The following is a 22,022-nucleotide window of genomic DNA, read 5'->3' as shown; positions in this document are numbered from 1 at the left end:
CCTGGGTGGCTCAGTCGGCTAAGCCTCTGACTTCGACTTCGGCTCAGGTCAGATCTCACGTTCGTGGGTTCGAGCCCTGCGTCAGGCTCTGTGCTGACAGCTAGCTCAGGGCCTGGAGCCTGCTTCTGATTCTGTGTCTCCTCTCTTTGCCCCTCCCTCTCTCATGCTCTGTCTCTCTCTGTATCAAAAGTAAATAAAACATTTAAAAAAAAAAAAAAGAAAAGAAAATACAGGACAGATCCCAGATCATGGAACCTATTGTAAAAGGGTGGCTGATTTTGCCAATTATTCCTTAAAGTTTCCTAGTCCTTCTAACACAATAGGTTCAAATTCCAGCAGCATTCTGATAGCATTACTAAGTGGAATGGTGTGTGTGTGTGTGTGTGTGTGTGTGTGGTAATTGAAGAGTGATTCTTTTACTGTTAATAAATTTTGTGTATGTGCGTATATTTGTGATACTTTCTGTACATTGTATTGAGTGTTCATTCAGCTTGAGGAGAACGTAGTTAAAAGTCTGGAAATCAAGAACTTCACCTCTTGGTGAAGGTATATTCCTACATGCTATGTAACAAAAGAATGTTACTCTCTTACCTCCAGGCTAACTCTTGTTTGAAAAACGCAGTAAGATTTACTAAAATCCATAAAACCACTAGCTCTACATGCTTCCTGCTTTTTTCTTTGTTTTCTTTCTCTAAAAGTACAGAAGAAAGGACAGCTTGAACTGTAGTTGTTGTGTGTTTAAAATACTTTATATAGGGGCGCCTGGGTGGCTCAGTCAGTTAAGTGTCCGACTTTGGCTCAGGTCATGATCTCACGGTTTGTGGGTTCGAGCCCCGCATTGAGCTCTGTGCTGACAGCTCAGAGCCTGGATCCTGTCTTCAGATTCTGTGTCTGCCTCTCTCTCTGACCCTCCCCTGCTCATGCTGTTTCTCTCTCTCAAAAATAAAATAAAATAATTTATATAAATGATATTTTAGTTGGTTGATTCCATATGTTTAGATAGGAGCTGTTTTCTTAAAGCATTTTTCATTTACAAAATTATATTCAATGTTGATACTTCATTGAGCATGACAGTAATATTAACTCTGTATTTATGGATTATCTGTTTATGGACAATAAATGGAGATGTTTTCCCATAGACAGATTTTCCCTCTAACATTCAGCACACTTCTGCGTTCTTCCTACAAGGAAGGTGTTTCATCCCTCCTGTGGCTCTAGTAGCTGTGAACTTGCTCAGGGCCCCCATCTACATAATTTCAGCCTAAATTATGTGTGATCATTCATAATATTCAACATTATTGAATAAGAACCTAGCACCATGCTAAGTATTTTACAGGCATTGTGTCCTTGAATTTAATAATGTAAGGTAGGAACCATTAGTCTCACTGTTTTGTAGATAAAGAAACTGAGACTTGAAGTGCTGAAATTATTTTCCAAAAGTCACACAGCTAATTGGTGGCAGCATTTATACCCAAGTCCGTCTGATTCTGGTATCCTAGCTTTTCAGTCTCCATCTCTACTGTCCGGTCTCTAATCTGAGAGGAGACCTTTTAAAACATGTTTATTTGTTTTTTAGAGACAGCACAAGTAGGGGAGGGGCAGAGAGAGAGAGGGAGACACAGTATCCAAAATAGGCTCCAGGTTCTGAGCTGTCAGCACAAAAGCCTGATGCAGGGCTCGAACTCATGAGCTGTGAGATGACCTGAGCCAAAATCAGATGCTTAACCTACTCCAAGGTGCCACTTGAGAGACTCCTTTTATTTTTATTAAAAATATTTTTAAGTTTATTTAGTTTTGAGAGGGGTGAACAGAGAGAGAGAGAGAGAGAGAGAGAGAGAGAGAGAGAGAGAGAGAGAGAGAGAGAGAATCCCAAGCAGGCTGCACACCGTCAGCACAGAGCCTGATGTGGGGCCCAGACTCACAAACCGGGAGATCATGACCTGAGCCAAAAACAGGAGCCAGACACTTAACCGACTTAGCCACCCAGCTGCCTTGAAAGACTCTTTTTAAAACAGATCAGGGGCGCCTGGGTGGCTCAGTCTATTGGGTGTCTGACTTTGGCTCAGGTCATGATCTCACGGTTTGTGGGTTCAAGCCCGGCATCGGGCTCTGTGCTGACACCTCAGAGCCTGGAACTTGCTTTGGATTCTGCGTCTCCCTCTCTCTCTGTGCCCCTCCCTCTCTCGTGCTTTGTTTCTGTCTCAAAAATGAATAAATGTTAAAAAAAAAAAAAAGTAAAAAACCCCATAGATCAGATCCTGTCATTGCTCTGCTTTGAACTTGCCAGTGATTTCCCATAGTACTTAAAAATCTAAACTCGTCACTCGAAAATGTCTTCTTCTGTTTTGGATTTTGCATAAGGGCCTTTGCAGAAACATTCTCTCTGCCTGGAATGTTCTTCCTCCTAGGATCACATTATTACATTTTTACTCTCACTTAACTCTCAGTTTGAATTCATTTTAAATATCATTTAGTGGCATTTCTTGAGGATCCCATTTATGGTTGCCCAGTCACTCATTACTTCATTATACTATCTCCTTACAGCGCTTATCACTGTTTGATATATTTATATGGTTATATATTCCTTGTTGTTATTCATTTCCCAAACCCACCAATAGATTGTAAGTGTCAGGAAAATAGGCATGTGGTCTAAATATATACAACTGTATCACCAGCCTTTAATGCAGTTCCCGGCACATTGTTGATTTTCTATAAAATTTTGTTGATAAATGAATGAGCTTCAGACTCATATAGATGCTGGCCAGCTGACTATTTCCATATGATTCCACCTATCAAAATTTACCTTGCCTCTCAGTTCATTTCACTTCTACTGCTACTGTCTTGGTTTTGGCCACCTGCAGCCCTTACCTAGAGCTTGCTGACTAATTTTCCTATCTACAGCTCTTACTGTTTTCCTGCCCCCCTCCCCCACATTTATCCACTGTGGTCTTCATAATGTCTAGATCTGTTCAGGGTATTCCTTTGCCCTCTGCAGTGGCTTCCTTTACCTTTAGGGTAAAATTCAAACTCTGTAATGTGACCAGGGGAGACCCTCCGGATCTGCCTCCTGCCAGCTCCTCCCCGTCACCTCCCCACACCCACCCTTCCTCACCTCCACATTCTGGCACTGCTCTGAGGGGAAGTATCCACTCCTTACAGCTTCTCACAAGGTCATGGTCTCTTCTTCCTCTGTCTATGATGTCCCCTTGGCCGGAACACTCCAGTTTCACTTGGTTAATTCCAATTTCTTCTTCAGATCTTAGCTCCTCCAGAAACTTTTCCTAAACCCCAAGTGTATAGAAGGTGCTCCCTCAAAGTCGTCTCTTAGCTAGGGTGACTGTACGTCCCACTTTGTCTGGGACAGTCCAGGTGTTGAGCTGTTCGTTAGCCTAATAACTCATTTGGTCCCTTTTACTCTGACTAGTGTGTTCTTGTTCTGATGATAGATCACATGGTCATGTAGTCTTACTTAGCACCCTCTACTTCTCCATCTCTGTACTTAGGACACTCTGTTGTAATTACTTGCTTAATGTCTCTATCGAGCTTTTTGTGAGGGAGCAAATGAAGTGTTTGGTGACTGTAGGTATCTGCCTCAGGCTCCTTTTGGAAATCTGTCTCAGGCCCTCCATCCCTGTAGGAATCTGCTATCTTTCTCCATTGAGTTCCCTTTATACTTTGATTTTGTTTCATTGTGATTATCATATTCAACCTTATGTTTTTCTTACTGAGGTGAAACTCATATAACATAAAATTAACCATTTTGAATTACAGCTCAGTGGTATTTAGTACATTCCCAATGTGATACAACCGTTACCTCTTTCTAATTCCAAAACATTTTTATCTCCCTTCAAAGAAGACCCAATACCCACTTAGCAGTCACTCCTCACTCCCTGCTGCTTCTATCCCTAGTAACCACTAATTTGCTTTTTCTCTCTATAGATAAATATCTCCTAGATATATCATGTAAATAGAATCATACAATCTGTGACCTTTTAGGTTTGGCTTCTTTCACTTAGGATTTTTTCTTTTTTTTTTACTTAGGATGTTTTCAAAGTTCATCCATGTTGTAGCATATATTAGTACTTCATTGTTTTTATGGCTGAATAGTATTTCATTTAATGGACATACCACATTTTGTTTATCCATTCATCTGTTGACAGATATGGGTTTGTTCTACCTTCTGACTATTGCAGGTAGGCTGCTATGAATATTCATGTATAATATCTGATATTTGTTTGAAAACTTGCTTTCAGTTTTTGGGTATATATCTAGGAGTAGAATTGCTAGGTCATATGGTAATGTTACATTTAACTTTTTAAGGAACTGCCAAATTGTTTTCCATGGTGGCGGCACTATTTTACAATCCTACTAACAGTACACAAGGGTTGTGATTTTTCACATCTTGCCAGGGTTTGTTATTTTCCAATTTTTTGTTTGTTTATTATAGCCATCCTTGTGGGTATGCAGTGGTGTCTCATTATAGTGTTGATTTGCATTTCTTTACTAATAAATTATGTTGAGCATTTTTAATGTGTTTGTTGAACATTTGTATAAATCTTTGGAAGACTGTGTATTCAAGTCCTTTGCCCATTTTTGAATTGGATGTTTATCTTTTGGTGGTTGAGTTGTGAGAATTCTCTATATTCTGGATAGTAAACTTTTCTTAGATATATGATTTGCAAATATTTTCTCCCATTCTATATGTCGTCTTTCCTCAGCCTTATTCTGCATATTCTTGTTACCTTTTTGATTGTAAGCATCTAAAGGGTACAGACTATACCTTACATATCTTTTCAGCAGAATCATTCAGATAGTAGGAGTTTGTGACTAGGAAAGACATTTGTCAGCAATTACCCTTTAACATTAGAACAAAGTGCTTTAGGGGCGCTTGGGTGGCTCAGTCAGTTAAGTGTCCGGCTTCAGCTCAGGTCATGATCTCACAGCCCATAGGTTCGAGCCCTGTGTCGGGCTCTGTGCTGACAGTTCAGAGCCTGGAGCCTGCTTCAGATTCTGTGTCTCACTCTCTCTCTGCCCTTTCCCCCGCCACACTCTCTCTCTCAAAATAAAGACATAAAAAAATTTTAAAAAAGAACAAGGTGCTTGAGGATTTACACCTTACACCTTAAATACACTAGTTGTCTTCTCTATGTTGTAATAATTTCCAGTATATCCTTTTTTCCTCTTATAATAATGGCTATTAACACGATTATTTATTTTACAGCTTGGAACTGCAGTTGGCTTTCTGCTACCACCAGTCTTAGTGCCCAACATACAGAATAACACAGATCTTCTGGCTTGTAATATCAGCACCATGTTTTATGGGACATCATCTGTCGCCACGTTTTTATTTTTTTTAACAATAATTGGTGAGTGAATTTTCCCCCTATTGCTTTACAGTTATTAAATGCATGGCAAACACATGGAAATAAAAATAGCTAACCCTCAACATTTTTATGCTAATATCTCCAATGCCGTTTGCTTGTTTCATTCTTGCTGTTGCCCTTGTTCAGATAATGAACGCTACAGCCCTAGGGATATGTTACAGTCGGCCACATCTGTCTTAATATTGTAAAGGTTTGAAGACTAATTCATCTAATGTATCTCCTTACTAACTTTTCTTCCCTTATCACTGTTGTTGCAAACATATTAGCTGCCTCCTCTTTGCATACTCCTCCTCTACGTGTTCTGCATCTTACGCTAACATAGCCAGGAACAACTTCTCATGCTTTGAAATGATGCAAATAGGCTACAACTTTTTTTTTTTTTTAACAATAAATCCCTCCAAGGATCCCCATTTTAACAATTAACCGGATCTGAAAATGTTGACCGGTGAATGATCCTGGGCAGCAGCAAGCTGTTCAGCAGAACCTCAGACTGGCAACTGTCTGCTTGTCAGGCCGCTCCGGCAAAGCCCCGCTGTCGCCACTTGCCTCCAAGTCCTCTCGTCTGGGCCTGTCTCTTGAAGCAGTTCAGTCCAGATCAGCTGCAAGCAGCCGTCAGCAGTTTGGAAGAAGGTTTGGGAAGGTCTGCTTTTTAAAGTTCATTGTCATTTTTTTAATTAAATTCTTAAATTTTAATTTTATTTTTTACAGAGAAAGAGAGGGAGAGAGACAGAGAGAGAAAGAGAATATGAGCAAGGGAAGGGCAGAGAGAGAATCCCAAGCAGGCCCCACTGTCAGCGATCTCCCACAGCCCTGGGCGGTCATGATTTCCTGAGAGGAAATCAAGAGTCGATGCTTAACCGACTCAGCCACCCGGCTGCTGCTGAAGCTTATTTTTAGTGGGAAACAATTTTGATTTCAGGGAAAAGGAAAGGGTTTTTTTTTTTTAAGTAATGTGGTTGCTAATGTAACTATAATATTGCCCTTTGGGCACTCAGTATATCTTAACTTGATTTGAAGAAGAAAGCAACTGTAAAGTCAAAAGGTCATCTTTTAATCATTAACAGGTACATAAAGTTGCATTATAGCTGTTTTAAAATTCATAGATTAATTTTTACCATGGCTATAATAGTAAATTCAAGTTTTGTGATCTCCAGATATAAAATCTTTAGTTTTCGAAGAAATGTAGGCTGAAGACTGTTTTGATAGAGACCACCTCTGTAGAGAAACAGCCCATACGTTTAATCTCCCTTGAGATAATAACAAAATATTCTTTTGCTAACATATAAAGTATGCTGACACATCCAGCCTACTTATGGTTGGTTTTTATGTTTCAATTAACACTGGGAATGACACATTTGCTGTGTACAGACTACTGAAAAATGACAAATTACCACCGTACTATTTTAGTAATTTAACAAAGATTTAAACTTAATCTACATTTGGCCCTCGAACAACATGGGTTTGAACTGCACGGGCCCACTTTTCATGAATTTTTTTACAGTCCTATAAATGTATTTTCTCTTCCTTATGATTTTCTTAGTAACATTTTCTTTTCTCTAGCTTGCTTTATTTTAATAATAACAGGGACTCCTGGGGGGCTCAGCTGGTTGAGCATCCAACTCTTGATATTGGCTCAGGTCATGATCTCACGGTCATGGGATAGAACCCTACATCGGGCTCCGCACTGAGTGTGGAGCCTTATTGGGACTCTCTCTCTCTCTCTCTCTCTCTGCCCCTCTCCCCTACTCGCTCTCTGGTCAGCAGTAGGCTATTAGTTGTTAAGTTCTGGGGGAGTCAGAAGTTATTCATGAATTTCCAACTGTGTAGGGGATTGGTGCCCCAAGCCTCCACATTGTTCAAGGGTTAACTTTTTATTTTTTAAAGACAAACTCTTAAGGCTACTTTTCTGGTAGCCATATTTGATTTGCTAAATGAAATTTAATTTATTTACATTGTGCATAAATGGATGCTCTATTAGCACTAAGGATTATTAAAATGTAAAATCCTCTTTCCTTTGATTGCTTGTGTTATCTTCACATTGATTTTGGTTTTCCTTTTCATATTGTCTTCAATTGATTGTCTGTCTGGAAGAAGTGAGAGAACAGGTACTATATGAGATATCCATACATATGAAATTATATATATGACACATACATGTTTAAGCATATCTAGATGAGATGCTACAAACATACTTACTTGTCAAGGAAAGGGACAGAAAGGCACAAATAATAGGTGTGGCCATTGACATAGCATCCTGTGTTATCTGAGAAATTAAGAGACCTATTTACGTACATTATTATTTATTTATGTACTCATGGCTTCTGAGTAGAGAGTGGAAATGGAGCAGGGAAAAAAGGGCTCATTTTTTTGCTTGGTGACCTGTAATCTTAATCTTATGATACCAAGCATACTATAAAAGCAGAATAATACACAGATGTGACCTGAAAGTCTCAGGTTGAAGTTGTGATATTTAAACAAAAAATTTACCTGTTTTTCTTATTCCCAAATGTTTGCTATTGAGGAAGATATGGATTATTTTTTAAATCCCTACTCAAATGTCCTTCATTGCTAAGAGACAGTCCTACTTCCCTCTAAATTCTACCCCGAAATACTCTGGAAGCCCAACCAAATCTTATAAAGTAATCTGGTTTTGCTGATGCTGAATTGCAATGTATCATATACTAGATTGATATTCAGCAGTCTTTCAAAAATGCTATCTTGAGGCTTCATGTCATGTAACCTCCCTACCTTCCCTCAGGGAACTTACATGTGAATGTAATCCATCTAGCATTTCTAGGAATTCACCCAGACCTTCCACTGATTGCACACTAATACCCCATTCTTCACACCACATGATTATAGCCTCTAACGTTTGGTTGTTTGTTAGGTACCACATGTGTTTAAAGGCCCATTACAATGCTGTATCCTTCAGTCCTCACAGCCTTTTGCAGACAGTACTATTATCATTCCCATTTTATAGATGAGGAAAGTGAGGCACAGCATGTAAGTGAATTTAATCTATCTATGGTCATAGTAAATACTGAAGGTGAAATTTGCACCTAGGTACCCTAAGTCCATATTTAAAATGTTATATATAAAAATAGGTCATTTTAATTTTTATTTAGTTTTGTGTTTGCTGCACTTCAAATTTCCCTTGTGTAAGTGGTGATGCTGTTGTATTTGAAAGCTGTTCTTGGCAGCAGAGAGGTAAACTACAGCACTTAACTCAAGTGTGTCTATTAAAATGCTTCCCATCCTGATTTACTAACATGAGTGGATGAGAGAAACCGAAAGTAATGGCAATCAGAATATTTAATGTTAAGGTACTTCAACACATCAATAAATAACATGTCTGTCTAATTTTACTTTTGATTTTTATACTCAGGATATTCATATATAGGCTGCTATTTTAAACTTATAACAGAAATATGGGGCTATTAGAATTGCAAGCCCCTGAGATAAAATCTCTGACTTCTTAAAAATAAATATTCCTCCAAAAGACAATGTATTTTGTGTAGCATTCAATAATTACAAAATTATTTTACAGATGTTATACAGTCCTCACAACAGCTTGTTGTTATTTCCATTTTATGAATGAGAAAGCTATAGCTGAGAGATGGAAATTGACTTCTTCAGACTTATACAAAGATATGAGGCAGAGACAATATTCAGACCTTTACATGTCTTATAATAAGTTAATACGTGTAATATCTGCTTGAATCATACAAGGGCGAATAATGAAATCGAAAGGTAATGTTACTGCCTAATTCCAAAAAGTAGAAGTATTCCTAAACACAATAGATATGCTTATTCATCATGGGGGGAAAAGTTTGAAGGTGGTGCCCCCAAATCCTTTGGCTACTTTGGAGAATAACTGCTTTAATAGCTTATTACTATTATTATTATCATCATCATCATCATGATGTAAGTTCTGTGCCCAATGTGAGGCTTGAACTCATGACCCTAAGATCTAGAGTCACATGCTCTACCAACTGAGCCAGCCAGGTGCCCCGATAGTAAATCATTTTATTGGTGCACATTTTTGGGAGGGAGAAGAAAGTAGAAGACTATTGCTTTTCAGTTTTCAAAGGAGAAAGAAAAAGCCATATTTCATCATTTGAAAGAAGCAGTGTTGAGTAAACAGGGGCAGAGACCCTGTTTTCTATTTCTGTTTTCTGTTCCTGTTTCCTTTGCTTCCTATAGAATTAAACCTGACTTTAGTGTATTATGTAGCTGATACAGGCCTGATTTTGTCCAACAGGGCAGTTAATTACCCGAACCTAAAAGGTAGCACATGTATTCAGGAAATAAATTTAGTGGAGTTGAAGATCAATAAGAATTGTTTTCATTTTGAGTTGGAGTCCAAATCTGAGCCTTTTATGCTTATTTTACCAGATAAATAAAAATAAAAACCTAAGTAAAAGACTTAAGACTCACTCAGTCCCCGTGACTAACTTGTAAGCATGGTTTTTACGTTCTGAAGCTTTGTTTTACAACTCTGTGAGTTGTGTCTTACCAGTATCAATGAAACGAGACATCTCCTATCTTAACTAGGACACAAAGGACAACAGACGCCCTCGCAGTGCGGGGAGCAGATAGGGTGAACGGAGGGAAGGGACTGCAACAACTTAAATATTTTATGTCTGCCAGTCCTCCAATGTAAGGATATCAAACAGTGAATGATCATGAGTATGTCTCCTCTTGAATTAGTTGTGACACCCGTAAAAATAGAAGTCTGTTTTAGTTTGATAAGTTTTCACCATATCATAATTAATTGATGCTTTGGTGAGCTCTGCTCCCATGAACCCACCTGGACCTTTTTCAGTTCTGGAGGTATAATTAGATCAGTTGATAAATTTTGCATCAAAACTAAAAAGGAAATAGTTAACTAACTCAAGACAATCTTTTAAGAGTTCAATAACATATTGCTTTGCCATATCTGATGTTACCTCTAATTACAAATTGAACTAAATTTAGAAATGGAATTGTTGAATACTTTCTATTATAAAAATTAATCGCTTAACTGACAATGGAGTAATCAGTGGGCAAGGATATGGAGTATTATTGATGGTTTTGCAATTGATGGTTTGCAATCATGTGACCTGGCCAGGTCTCTGAGCTGCAATCCATTTCAGGGGACCAGGAAGATATTCTTAACTTAAAAATTAACGAAACTGAAAGCCTCACTGTAGACTCTCACTACCTCTTAAAACTTAAACTGATTCAGTCCATTCACCAAATACATGTATTTAATTTCCTTTTCATGTCTGTTTCCAGCATTCAAAGAAAAACCTCAGTATCCACCAAGTCAGGCTCAAGCAGCACTTCAAAAAAACCCCCCTGCTGAGTACTCCTATAAGAAGTCAATAAAGAACCTATTTAGAAACATTCCTTTTGTCCTTCTGTTGATCAGTTATGGTAAGTGGCTTTCTTTTCTTTTCTGTGATGTCTCTGTAAGCCTTTGAGCATTGTATTGTAGATTCTTTTCATTTAATCTAGTGGTTTGAGTTTTAATGAAATAGGTTTGTTAACTGTAAAAATAATGACGGCACAGTCATAAACTTAAATTTTGAATTAAAAGGGAAAACTTCAGGATGGATTTTCTTACATGTTTTTAAAATAAAAAAAATAATAGATCTCAGACAAGCACTGTCTTCTTTTTTGAGTTTTCACAGAGTATTTTAAGTCCTTTATAAACTACTATAAGCATATGGGAAATATCATCAACAATTTTTTTCTCTCACCCTGTGCAAACTGGCATCTATTTTGACTACCGAATCAGGACCAGACTTTAATGAGATCACTTTAACCGGTTTTTAACGTGAAAAAAAATTCTCGTCCTTCTAGATATTTCAGGAAGCTGACACTGGCTTTGATTGCAGGCACCAACACATTTGGTTCCCTTCAGAGGTTTCTGACAGTTCATTATTTGTTTTTCTTAAAAAAAATTTTTTTTACTGTTTATTTTTGAAGGAGAGAGAGACAGAGTGTGAGTGGTGGAAGGGCAGAGAGAGGGAGACACAAAATCCTAAGCAGGCTCCAGACTCTGAGCTGTCAATACAGAGCCCACCCCAGGGCTTGAACTCATGAGCCATGAGATCATGACCTGAGCCAAAGTGGGATGCTTAACCGACCGAGCCACCCAGGCGCCGCTATTCTTTGTTTTTCAAAGAATATTAACACCATTTGAATCAACTGCCAATACCCCCTATTTCTTTCTTTCCTTCTTTCTTATATAATATATAATTTATTGTCAAGTTGGCTAACGTACAGTGTGTACGTGTGCCCTTTTTCGGGGGTAGATTCCCATGGTTCATCGCTCACATGCAACACCCAGTGCTCATCCCAACAAATGCCCTCCTCAATGCCCATCACCCATTTTACCCCTCCCACACCCATCAACCCTCAGTTTGTTCTCTGTATTTAAAAGTCTCTTTTCAACACCCCCTATTTCTGTCTGTCTTGTCTTCAGAAGTCACTCACGGCTGTTCTCTTTTTTACATCTCTTTGGGAGTGCACACCCGAGTACATAACCGTTTTACATGTTGTAACAAATTATGCCCTCACCTAAACACTCACCTTTTTATCAGGATTACTTCATCTTTTTTTTCTTTTTTTCTTTTTTAGTGGAAATTGTTGAACACCAAAGTAGAAAGTAGAGCATTTAGTATGGTGAATCCCTGTGTACCTATCATCACCCAGCGCTAATGATCAGCATCTCACCATTATTGCTTTATTTCTTTCCTCTACTTTTTTCCTGGAATATTTTTTAAGCAGATCCCCAGATGTTATGTCATACTGTCATTAAATACTTTAGCATGCATAATTCCTTTTCTTAATTTTGTTAGTTACTTCTGCTGGTTAGCTTAACCCTAAAACACATATCTGGGAAGTAGAGAAAATACAGTGGGACATTATTATCTATAAGAGCAAATTCATTTCTGCAGCCTATCATTTAAGGAAGAAAGATGCCTACCTTCTTTTATCTCTCACTGTTTCTCAAGATAAAGCTTTCTTTCAGTCCATTTATAACCAACTCCTTGTCACAGACACACACTCACACACACAAACATGCCTCCAGTGCATATATGCTTGTCATTCTAGTCTCTGTATAGGAGACTTTTGTGCCCTTATTTCTCTTACCTGATATGTGCTCCTCGCCTACAGGAGCCAACTTAATGTTTGCCTCACTTATTGTTCATCTTGTTTCATTTATTTGTTTATTCCATCAACAGTTATCAAACTTTGACTAAATGTACAATAGTGCTCTAGATACTGTGTGGGCTAGAAAAAGCATGGTATGTGCGTTCTTCCCTAAAGAAATTAGAATCCAACTAGGGGCATGATATAAACATCTAAAAAGTGAACAAAAGTTTAAGAGTTATTTCTTTTACAACACATCATTTAGTGCTTCCTTGATTATACGTAAGTGATAAGGTGAAAATATTTTAGCTTTTTTATAAATGACTTCCATATGTATTATTTCATATAAGTTTTTTGAGATAGAAATATTATTATACCTACTTTTTAAATGAAGAATCAGAGTTCTCTTTTCTTAATTCTAAATTTTATTTGTTTGTACAAAATTTAGTAGGTTATAAAGGATGCATAGTGCACATAATGTAAAATTCAGAAGGTACGAAGGGTGTACAATGAAAAACCAGTTTGTCCCCATCTCTGTCCCCAGGTTCTCTCTGTCCCCAGGGAGTTCCCCTGGTATTATCTGCTTCCTTGTGAGGCTGGTGTCACCTTGATATCAAAATCAGACAGAAACAATGCAAGAGAAGAATTATAGGTCAATTTCACTTATGAACTAGATGTAAAAATGCAAAATAAAACATTAGCAAAGCTACTTTAGCAATTTATACAAATGACAATACATCCTGGCCAAGTTTGGTTTAAGAAATGGTTTTGTATGGAACTGATTTAGCACTAGAAATTTATGAATATCACTTATCACAGTAATAGATCAAAGAGGAAAATTTTCCCAAAAGCTTAGGGAAAAGCATTTGATAGAATTCAATATCCGTTGATTAAAGACTTAGCAAACTGCAAAGAAAAATGAACTTTATGAATCTGATAAAGTTTATTTACAAAAACTCTCTGGCAAACATCATTCTAAAGACAGAACCTTAGGAGCATAAGTCTCCTTTAAAACAAGAATGCCTGTGGAGTGCCTGGGTAGCTCAGTCAGTTGAGTGTCCAACTTCGGCTCAGGTCATGATCTTGCGGTTCGTGGTTTCACGCCCCGTGTCGGGCTCTGTGCTGACAGCTAGCTCAGAGCCTGGAGCCTGTCTTCGAATTCTGTGTCTCCCTCTCTCTCGGACCCTCCCCTGCTCACACTGTCTTTCTGTCTCAAAAATAAATAAAACATTAAAAAAAAACCCCAAAACAACAAGGATGTCTGTGTCATCGCTTCTATTCGTTATCCAGCTGGAAGTTCTTGCTGGCTCACTAACTCAAGAAAATTTAAAAGGAAATGAGTTGGAAAGAGAAAAGATGCTATTATTCACTGATGATACGATTATATACACCAGAGGTCATCAAATTATGGCCTATGAGTCAACTCTGTTGCCTGTTTTTATAAATAAAAAATAAAGTTTTGTTTCTTTACATGTTTCTGTGGCCGCTTTTGAGCCACAAGGGCAGCACTGAGTAGTTGCATCAGAGACCCTAGCACCTGCTAAGTGAAAAATACTTACTGTCTGGTCCTTTACAGAAAATGTTTACTGACTCTCTGATCTATAAAAATAATGCAAGAGAACCTATGGATAACTATTAAAACTAGTAAGAATGAGTGCAGCAAGATTACTGATAATCTGACAATGTGAAAATATCAACTATATTCCTATGTATTTATAGGAATTGTATTTCTTTTTTAAAAGATGTGTATTTCTTTATTTTGTGGGGTGGAGGAGCAGAGAGAGGGAAAAAGAGAATCCCAAGCAGGCTCCACGCTCCACTGGAGCCCAACCTGGGACTCAATCCCGCAAACCATGAGATCATGACCCAAGCCCAAATCAGGAGTCACATGCTTAACTGACTGAGCCACCCAGGCACCCTGATAAGAATTGTATTCTTATAAAAAATATTTTTATAACAGCAACGAACACTGTAAGATGTCTAGGAATAAATCTAACAAAAGAACTTTATAAGTTAGACAATTAGAACACATTAAAGACAAGAGAAGACGTAAATTAAATGGAGAACTTTGTTCATGGAAGACTTGAGATTATAGTGATGGCAATTAACGTTACAGACCCATTGTATTACTACATGACAGTTGCAGATTTGGATTCTCAGAAAAACAAGATACAGGCACTAATTAGGACATTAAACAGAATTTACTTGTTGAAGGAATTAGAAAGAAGGGATTGGGAAATACCATGGAGAGTTTGATAATATTCCCCAGGGCAGTTGGGAAACTTTCTTGACCTCATAGTCTTCACCAAAGGGGTACAGAGTTAGGGATCATAATTTTAAATGAGTGAGTCACATCACACCTTTTGGCAGTGCACCGTCTCCCTCCATGCCTAGTATTATACACTGAAATCTGGAGCAGAGTTGCACATGGGATGGTTTGGATAGGGACTATATTTCTGGGACAGGTTTTTAGGATTATATACAGTGTCCAAAATTTAGGAACCAAATAGTCCAAGCTAACTTTTTTTTTTTGAGGTAGCACTATTTGGAGAAAATAGTATCCTTTACTATGCCAACTATTGCTACTTGCTATCTGAAACTCAGAAAACTTGTTTTCCTTGGCCTCCCCAGGCTAACATTCCTGAACTCATTGGGACATGAGCAACAAAGGCCAGTTACTCAGGGATTTTTGATATGATCTTTTGACAGCTATGGGTCTCGTCCTGCAATCTTCCATATAAACAAGGTTTGTAATGGAACTTGACTACTTCTAAAATTCCTGTGAGAGAAGTTAGGGCCAAGAACAAAGACAATTTCGATGAAGACCAAGATGAGGGACACATTCTCATATCAGGATGTATAAAACAATGATTATTAAGATGCCATGTATAATCAAGGGATAGACTGTTAGGTTACTGGGACAGAACAGATTCCAGTGGCCTACCCGTGTATGTTTGTGTTGTACTGTAGCAATGAAATTCTGCCAAAAAAAAAAAAAAATCTCAGTGGCCTAACACATCAAAAACTTATTTATCGCCAGTGCTACATGTTCATTGGGCATGGGCAGCAAGGTTCTGCTTGTCAGTCAACTCAGGGATCCTGGGTGACATCTGGGCACAGGCTCTTGTGATTACTAGGGCAGCAAATGGGAAATGTCACTTTTGCTCACACTTAAAGTCATACTGCATGCCACTAGGGACCTGGAAGGAAAAAAAACGACTATACAAATAGTGATCCTCCCTTATGCCTAGTTTCCTTTTCTGTGGTTTCAGTTACCCGTGTTCAACCGCAGTCAGAAGCCGGGGCAACTCCTTCTGACCTATTCAGAGACGCTCAGCAGTAGCCTGACACTACATCACACCGTGTCATTCACCTCACTGCATCTCATCATGTAGGCACTCTGTTACCTCACTACAGCACAGGAAGAAGAATACAATCCAGTAAGCTTTTGGGAGAGACCACATTCACATAACTTCTATTACTGTGTATTGTTGTAATTATTCTATTTTATTATGAGTTATTGTTGTTAATCTCTTACTCTGCCAATTTATAAGTTAAACTTTATCATAGGAATGCATGCATGGATAGGAAAAAGCAGTATACGTAGGGTTGGCGCCGTCAGCAGTGTAAGGGATCCACTGAGGGACTCGGCACACACCCCTGCAGACAAGACGGGACTGCTGTATTTGTGATCAGCTCCAGTGACTAGAACGTGCATCTATGCAGACTAGACGTTCGGGACAAGAGAAACTGTACAGGAAATGGTCCTGGGATAATCGAGTCACAGAGTCAAAGTAGCTCTCTACATCATACCATGAACAAAAATGAATTGTAGTGGACTAAAGAGCAAAGGGTAAAGTTTTAGAAGTACATATAGGAAACTGGCTTTAGTATTCTTAAAAGAATTTCTCACGTATAAAAACACAAGGGCACCTGGCTGGTGCGCAAAGCATGCAGCTTTTGATCTCGGGGTTGTGAGTTTCAAGTTCCACATTGCGTGTAAAGACTGCTTAAAAATAAGATCTTGAGGCATCAGGGTGACTCAGTCGGTTAGAAATCTGACTCTTGATTTCGGCTCAGGTCATGATTGCAGGGTTGAGGAATCAGGCTGCATGTTGGGCTCTGTGCTGAGCATAGAACCTGCTTAAGATTCTCATTTTCTCTCTCTGTCTCCCTCACCCCCTCCCTTTGCCCCTCTCCCTCACTTGTACTCTGTCTCTAAAAAAAATAATAAATGGGGCACCTGGGTGGCTCAGTCAGTTAAGTGCCCAACTTTGGCTCAGCTCATGATCTCATAGTTTGTGGGTTCAAGTCCCATGTTAAGCTCTATGCTGATAGCTCAGAGTCTGGAGCTTGCTTCAGATTCTGTGTCTCCCTCTCTCTCTGCCCCTCCCCCACTTACACAAGGCTCTCTCTCACAAAAAAAATTAAAAAATAAAATAAAATAATAAAATTAAAAAATGGAATAAAACCTAAAAAATAATAAAACATAAACCCTAAAGAAAAAGATTGATAAGTATGATTATATTAAGATAATGGCCTGGGTGGCTCAGTTGGTTAAGTGTCTGGCTTTGGCTCAGGTCATGATCTCATGGTTCGTGAGTTCGAGCCCCACGTTGAGTTCTGTGGTGACAGCTTGGAGCCTGGAGCCTGCTTCTGATTCTGTGTCTCCCTCTCTCTGTGCCCCCCTTCCCTGCTTGTACTCTGTCTCTGTCTCAAAAGTAAAAACAAAAATTAAAAAAAAATTTTTAATAATAATAAAAAAAGATAATAGTCTTTGGTCTTTTATAAAAAGACATCATAGGGGGCCTGGTTGGCTCTGTCTCTTGAGCATCTGACTTCGGCTCAGGTCTCAATCTTGCAGTTCATGAGTTCAAGCCCTACATTGAGCTCAGTGCTGACAGTTCGGAACCTGGAGCCTGCTTCAGATTCTGTGTCTCCCTCTCTCTCTGCCTTTTCCCCTGCTCTCTCTCTCTCTCTGTTGCTCACCCTCGCTCTCTTTCTCAAAAGTAAGTAAACATTAGAAAAAAATAAAGTAAAATAGAAAAACACCATAAAAAGTGAAAAGACAAGACCTAAAGCATTAGAAAGTGTCTGTGGTGCATATAACCAACAAAGGATTAGTATCTACAATGTAAAAATAGCTCATTTTACTCAGTAAGAAGAGAACAATTTAGGGAAACCAGACGGCATTTACGTGTTTGGGTATCACTCATGTATGACACTAAACCTTATTACTCATCAAGGAAATGCACATCAAAACCAGAGTAAGAGACAATATCACATGTATTCAAACTGGCAAAAAATAAATATTTTTTAATCTAGAGAAAACAAATATGGCAAGAATGTGGAGTAAAGGAACTCTGCTAGTAGTAGAAACTGACAAAAGTATTTGGAAGAGCAATTTGGCTCTATCCAGAAAATAGACATTGTACTCCTAGATATAGATAGAGAAGTCCTTGTATGTAATCACAAAAATATAATCTTCATTGCAATATCATTTTAAATTGCAAAAAACTGGAAAAAGCCATAAGTGTCTATTGACTTTACCAGAGATAATTAAATTGAAGTGTTCTTCACAGAGTGGACTATTCAATAGTAGAGAAAACAAATGAACCAAAATTTAAAGTATTGGCTCAGGTAAATCTCAAAACCGTAATATTGAGTAATAAGAGCAGGTTGCAGATGGATACAAATAATACGTTACTTATACAAAGTTCAAATAAACAAAGAATAATTCTAATTCTTATTTATGGGCACACGTATATTATACTGTCTAAAATGATAAGCACTCACATCAGGGTAGGAATTACCTCTGAGAAAGAACAGGGTTAGAGAAGATCTAAAAAACGAATCTGAAGGAAAGATGGCAAAATGTTAATGGTTTACTAAGCTGGGTGATGAGTAAGGGTATTTGTTAAATTACTGTCTGCACTATTTTCTATGCTTGAAGTATTTGATAATAAAGAGAAAGAAATAATAAGCTTCAGTTTTGCTGTTTAAGAGGCTTCTCTAAAGTCGTACCGTATGTGCCAAGAATCATCAGGAATCAAACATAGTTCTTGGCTGATAACCAGCTGTCTTCATTGTTCCCTTCTAAAATAATCTATCATTAATATTATTTTACTTTTTTAAAATTTTTTAACATTTATTTAATTTTGAGAGACAGAGACACAGCATGAGTGGAGGAGGAGCAGAGAGCAAGGAAGACACAGAATCCGAAGCAGGCTCCAGGCTCTGAGCTGTCAGCACAGAGCCCGATGTGGGGCTTGAACTCCTGGACCATGAGACCATGACCTGAACCGAAGTCGGATGCTTAACCAACTGAGCCACCCAGACACCCCTCATTAATATTATTTTACTAATTGGCTTGAAGTCTTTGATGCAGGGGTGAGATCTCTGAAGTAGGGATTCTGTCTTATGTTGGAACATTCATTAGTTCAAGTACATTGTAGGTGCTCAGTAAACAATCCGTTCAGTGCTTGATGGCTATGCATGGAGACAGGATTTATGGTTGGCATATGTGAGTCTAAATAATTATAAATGGTATGATGACAGAATTTCACTATTGTAATCTCTAGTAAGTTTCCGTGTTAAATTAATCCCTCCATATTCTCAAAGGCAATGGCAAGAGTTTTTAGTTTTCTGTCAGCTAAGAAAAACATGATATTTTCACAGTTGTCACAGAGTGCACTCCGTATCACATTATGAGCTAGTAAGTGGTGCATTTATAATTTTCTGTGTGTTATTGTAGGTATCATGACTGGAGCATTTTATTCAGTGTCAACATTATTGAATCAAATAATACTGAGATATTTTGAGGTAAGTGTCTGTCTAGACTGTGTCACATGCCTGGCCAAGAATGTTTCTTAAGCAGAGTAATTCCTGTTTGCATCATCATAAGATTAAAGATTTATAGGGTAACCGGCTGGCTCAGTCAGTGGAATGTGTGACTCTTGATCTCCAGGATGTAGGTTTGTGCCCCACGGAGGGTATAGGGAGTAATTAAAAATAAAATCTTAAAAAAAGTAAAAAGGTTTATGATCTTATTGCTTTAAAAGATTTATATTTGTTTTAATTGAGAAAACATTTAATCTAATTTATAAAGCACACAAAATGGAAAGCAGAAGTTATTATTGCTGTGATAATACCTAAGTCTTTTTTAATACTTTTTTTAATGCTTATTTTTGAGAGAGAGAGAGAGACAGACAGAGCATGAGTGAGAGGAGAGAGAGAGAGAGAGACACAGAATCTGAAGCAGGCTCTGGGCTCTGAGCTGTCAGCACAGAGCCTGATGTGGAGCTCAAACCTGCCAATCTCAAGATCATGGCCTGAGCTGAAGTCAGATGCTTAATCAACTGAGCAACCCGAGTGCCCCAATACTTTTTAAAAAAATTGTGGCTGGTTATATGGAAAGAGACAAAGAAATAATTAAAAAAAAAAAAAACAATCCAAATATAAAGAAGTAAATATCAAGCTGTGACCTCTCTTTGTTTTTGAAAGGAGAAGGCAGTTGTAATATATAAAAACAGATTAATCTCCTCAGACTTCTGTGAATTCTAACAAAGATCATTGCAGATCAACGCAGGGCTCAAACCCCCGAATCATGAGATCATGACCTGAGCTGAAGTCAGGCGCTTAACTGACTGAGCCACGCAGGTGCCCCAACCATTGCATTTTCTAACCATGGAGGAATAAGAAAACTTTCTTTTGATTTCTCCCACATTTTATGTTTTCTTTTTTTTCTGGTTCGAAAGTAGAATGCCCTTCATATGTTCATTATCTGCCCCCTAAACCACTTAACCCTAACAGATACACTAAATTTCCCACTATATTCGATGTTTAATTTTATCTATTTCCATTGACTGTGAAATGTATGAGAATGTGAAAGATCTATTTGAATTAGAAGTATCTGATTAACTTCTCTCAATTTTTGTTTTTTAATTTATTTAAATTCAAATTCGTTAACATACAATGCGGTATTGGTTTCAGGAGCAGAAACATGTGATTCATCACTCTCTTACAATGCCCAGGGCTGTCCCAACAAGTGCCCTCATTGATGCCTGTCACCCACTTAGCCCATCTTCCCACCCACCTCCTCTCCAGCCCAAACCCTCAATTTGTTTTCTGTATTTAAGAGTCTCTTATGGTTTGCCTCCCTCTCAGTTTTTATTTTATTTTTCCTTCCCTTCCGCTATGTTCATCTGTTTTGTTTCTGAAATTCCACATGAGTGAAATCATGATATTTCTGTTTCTCTGACAATGTTGCTTAGCACAGTACACTCTAGTTCCATCCACATTATTACAAATGACAAGATACTGGTTTTTTTGATTGCTAAGTAGTATTCTATTGTGTGTGTGTGTGTGTGCGTGCGTGCGTGCATGCGTGCGTGTGTGTGTGTGTGTGTGTGTGTGTACCACATCTTCTTGATCCATTCCAGAAGTATCTGATTAACGTCTTATGAAAATTTTTTTAAGGGAGAAGAAGTGAATGCTGGAAAGATTGGGCTGACATTGGTAGTGGCTGGAATGGTGGGCTCTATTCTGTGTGGCTTATGGCTTGATTATACCAAAACATACAAGTAAGTAGCAGTAGATAAATGTATGGTGTATGACCTAAGGTATTTTGGGTTTAATGGAAACTTTGATTTTTATTTTCAGAAATTTAAGAAGTGTTATTATTACTAAAAGAGTTTGATTTTAGATGTTCTTAGATTTCCTCCTCTTCTGAGTGAAGTCTGTATATTGTCTTACTTTATTGGTCATACTTATTTTGACTTTGGGAATTTGGCTACCTTACGAAGCTTCTAATAAGGTACCTCTTAACAGAAGGAAGGGACCATTGCTATTCTACAGTGCCCTTTCTGAGAAACCTTTAACTTTGACAGAGACTTTGTCCTGTTCATTTCTTATCTTAAAAACAAACAGAATGTTGTCTTTCCTGCCAAAAAATTATTGAGCATAAGGCATTTTTGGTAAAAAGTTTTTGCCTATGGGGTGCCTGGCTTGCTCCGTTGGTAGAGCATGAAACTCTTGGTCTTGGGGTCATGGGTTCGAGCCCCACATTGTGTGTAGAATTTACTTAAAAAATAAATAAATAGAATCTTTCCCCCAAAAGTCCTTATTTAGTTTTAAGTTTATTTATTTGTTTTTGAGAGAGAGCGAGCACAGGGGAGGGGTAGAGATAGAGGGAGAGAAAATCCTAAGCAGCCTCTGCATTGTCAGCACCAGAGCCCAACGTGAGGCTTTAGCTCACGAACCTTGAGATCATGACCTGAGCTGAAATCAAGTCAGACGCTCAGCCAACTGAGCCACCCAGGCGCTCCCCCCAAAAATCTTTAAAAGTTTTTTGCTTAAAGTGCCTCAAACTATAGCACCACTTAACTATAATACATTTTATGAAAATACTATTTTAATGACACATTTATATAATCAAAATACTAACAAAAGAACTTAGTAATACCAACTGGGAAACTGAGAAAGGGGTTTCAGGAG

At 38.1% G+C, this 22,022-nt stretch overlaps 1 protein-coding gene and 1 long non-coding RNA gene across 3 annotated transcripts in view; one reads left to right on the top strand and one right to left on the bottom strand.

Annotated features, from left to right (window-relative positions):
* The window catches only part of FLVCR1 (feline leukemia virus subgroup C cellular receptor 1), a 34,020-nt gene that overhangs the window by 1,348 nt on the left and 10,650 nt on the right, over nt 1-22,022 (top strand). For both annotated transcript variants that reach the window (XM_029935290.1, XM_029935291.1), the window contains exons 2-5: nt 5,222-5,366; nt 10,662-10,802; nt 19,282-19,349; nt 21,006-21,109. In XM_029935290.1, the coding sequence (XP_029791150.1) occupies nt 5,222-5,366; nt 10,662-10,802; nt 19,282-19,349; nt 21,006-21,109 (458 nt within the window). The remainder of the gene's footprint in view (nt 1-5,221; nt 5,367-10,661; nt 10,803-19,281; nt 19,350-21,005; nt 21,110-22,022) is intronic.
* Nucleotides 7,303-22,022, bottom strand: part of LOC115288202 — a 34,563-nt gene continuing 19,843 nt past the window's right edge. Inside the window, exon 2 of the long non-coding RNA XR_003906861.1 lies at nt 7,303-7,468. This is a non-coding gene — a long non-coding RNA (uncharacterized LOC115288202). The remainder of the gene's footprint in view (nt 7,469-22,022) is intronic.

Source organism: Suricata suricatta, chromosome 3 (genome assembly GCF_006229205.1).
Source record: "Suricata suricatta isolate VVHF042 chromosome 3, meerkat_22Aug2017_6uvM2_HiC, whole genome shotgun sequence".
In the NCBI taxonomy this organism is placed as follows: Eukaryota; Metazoa; Chordata; class Mammalia; order Carnivora; family Herpestidae; genus Suricata; species Suricata suricatta.
This window is presented reverse-complemented; position numbering and strand designations above follow the sequence as displayed.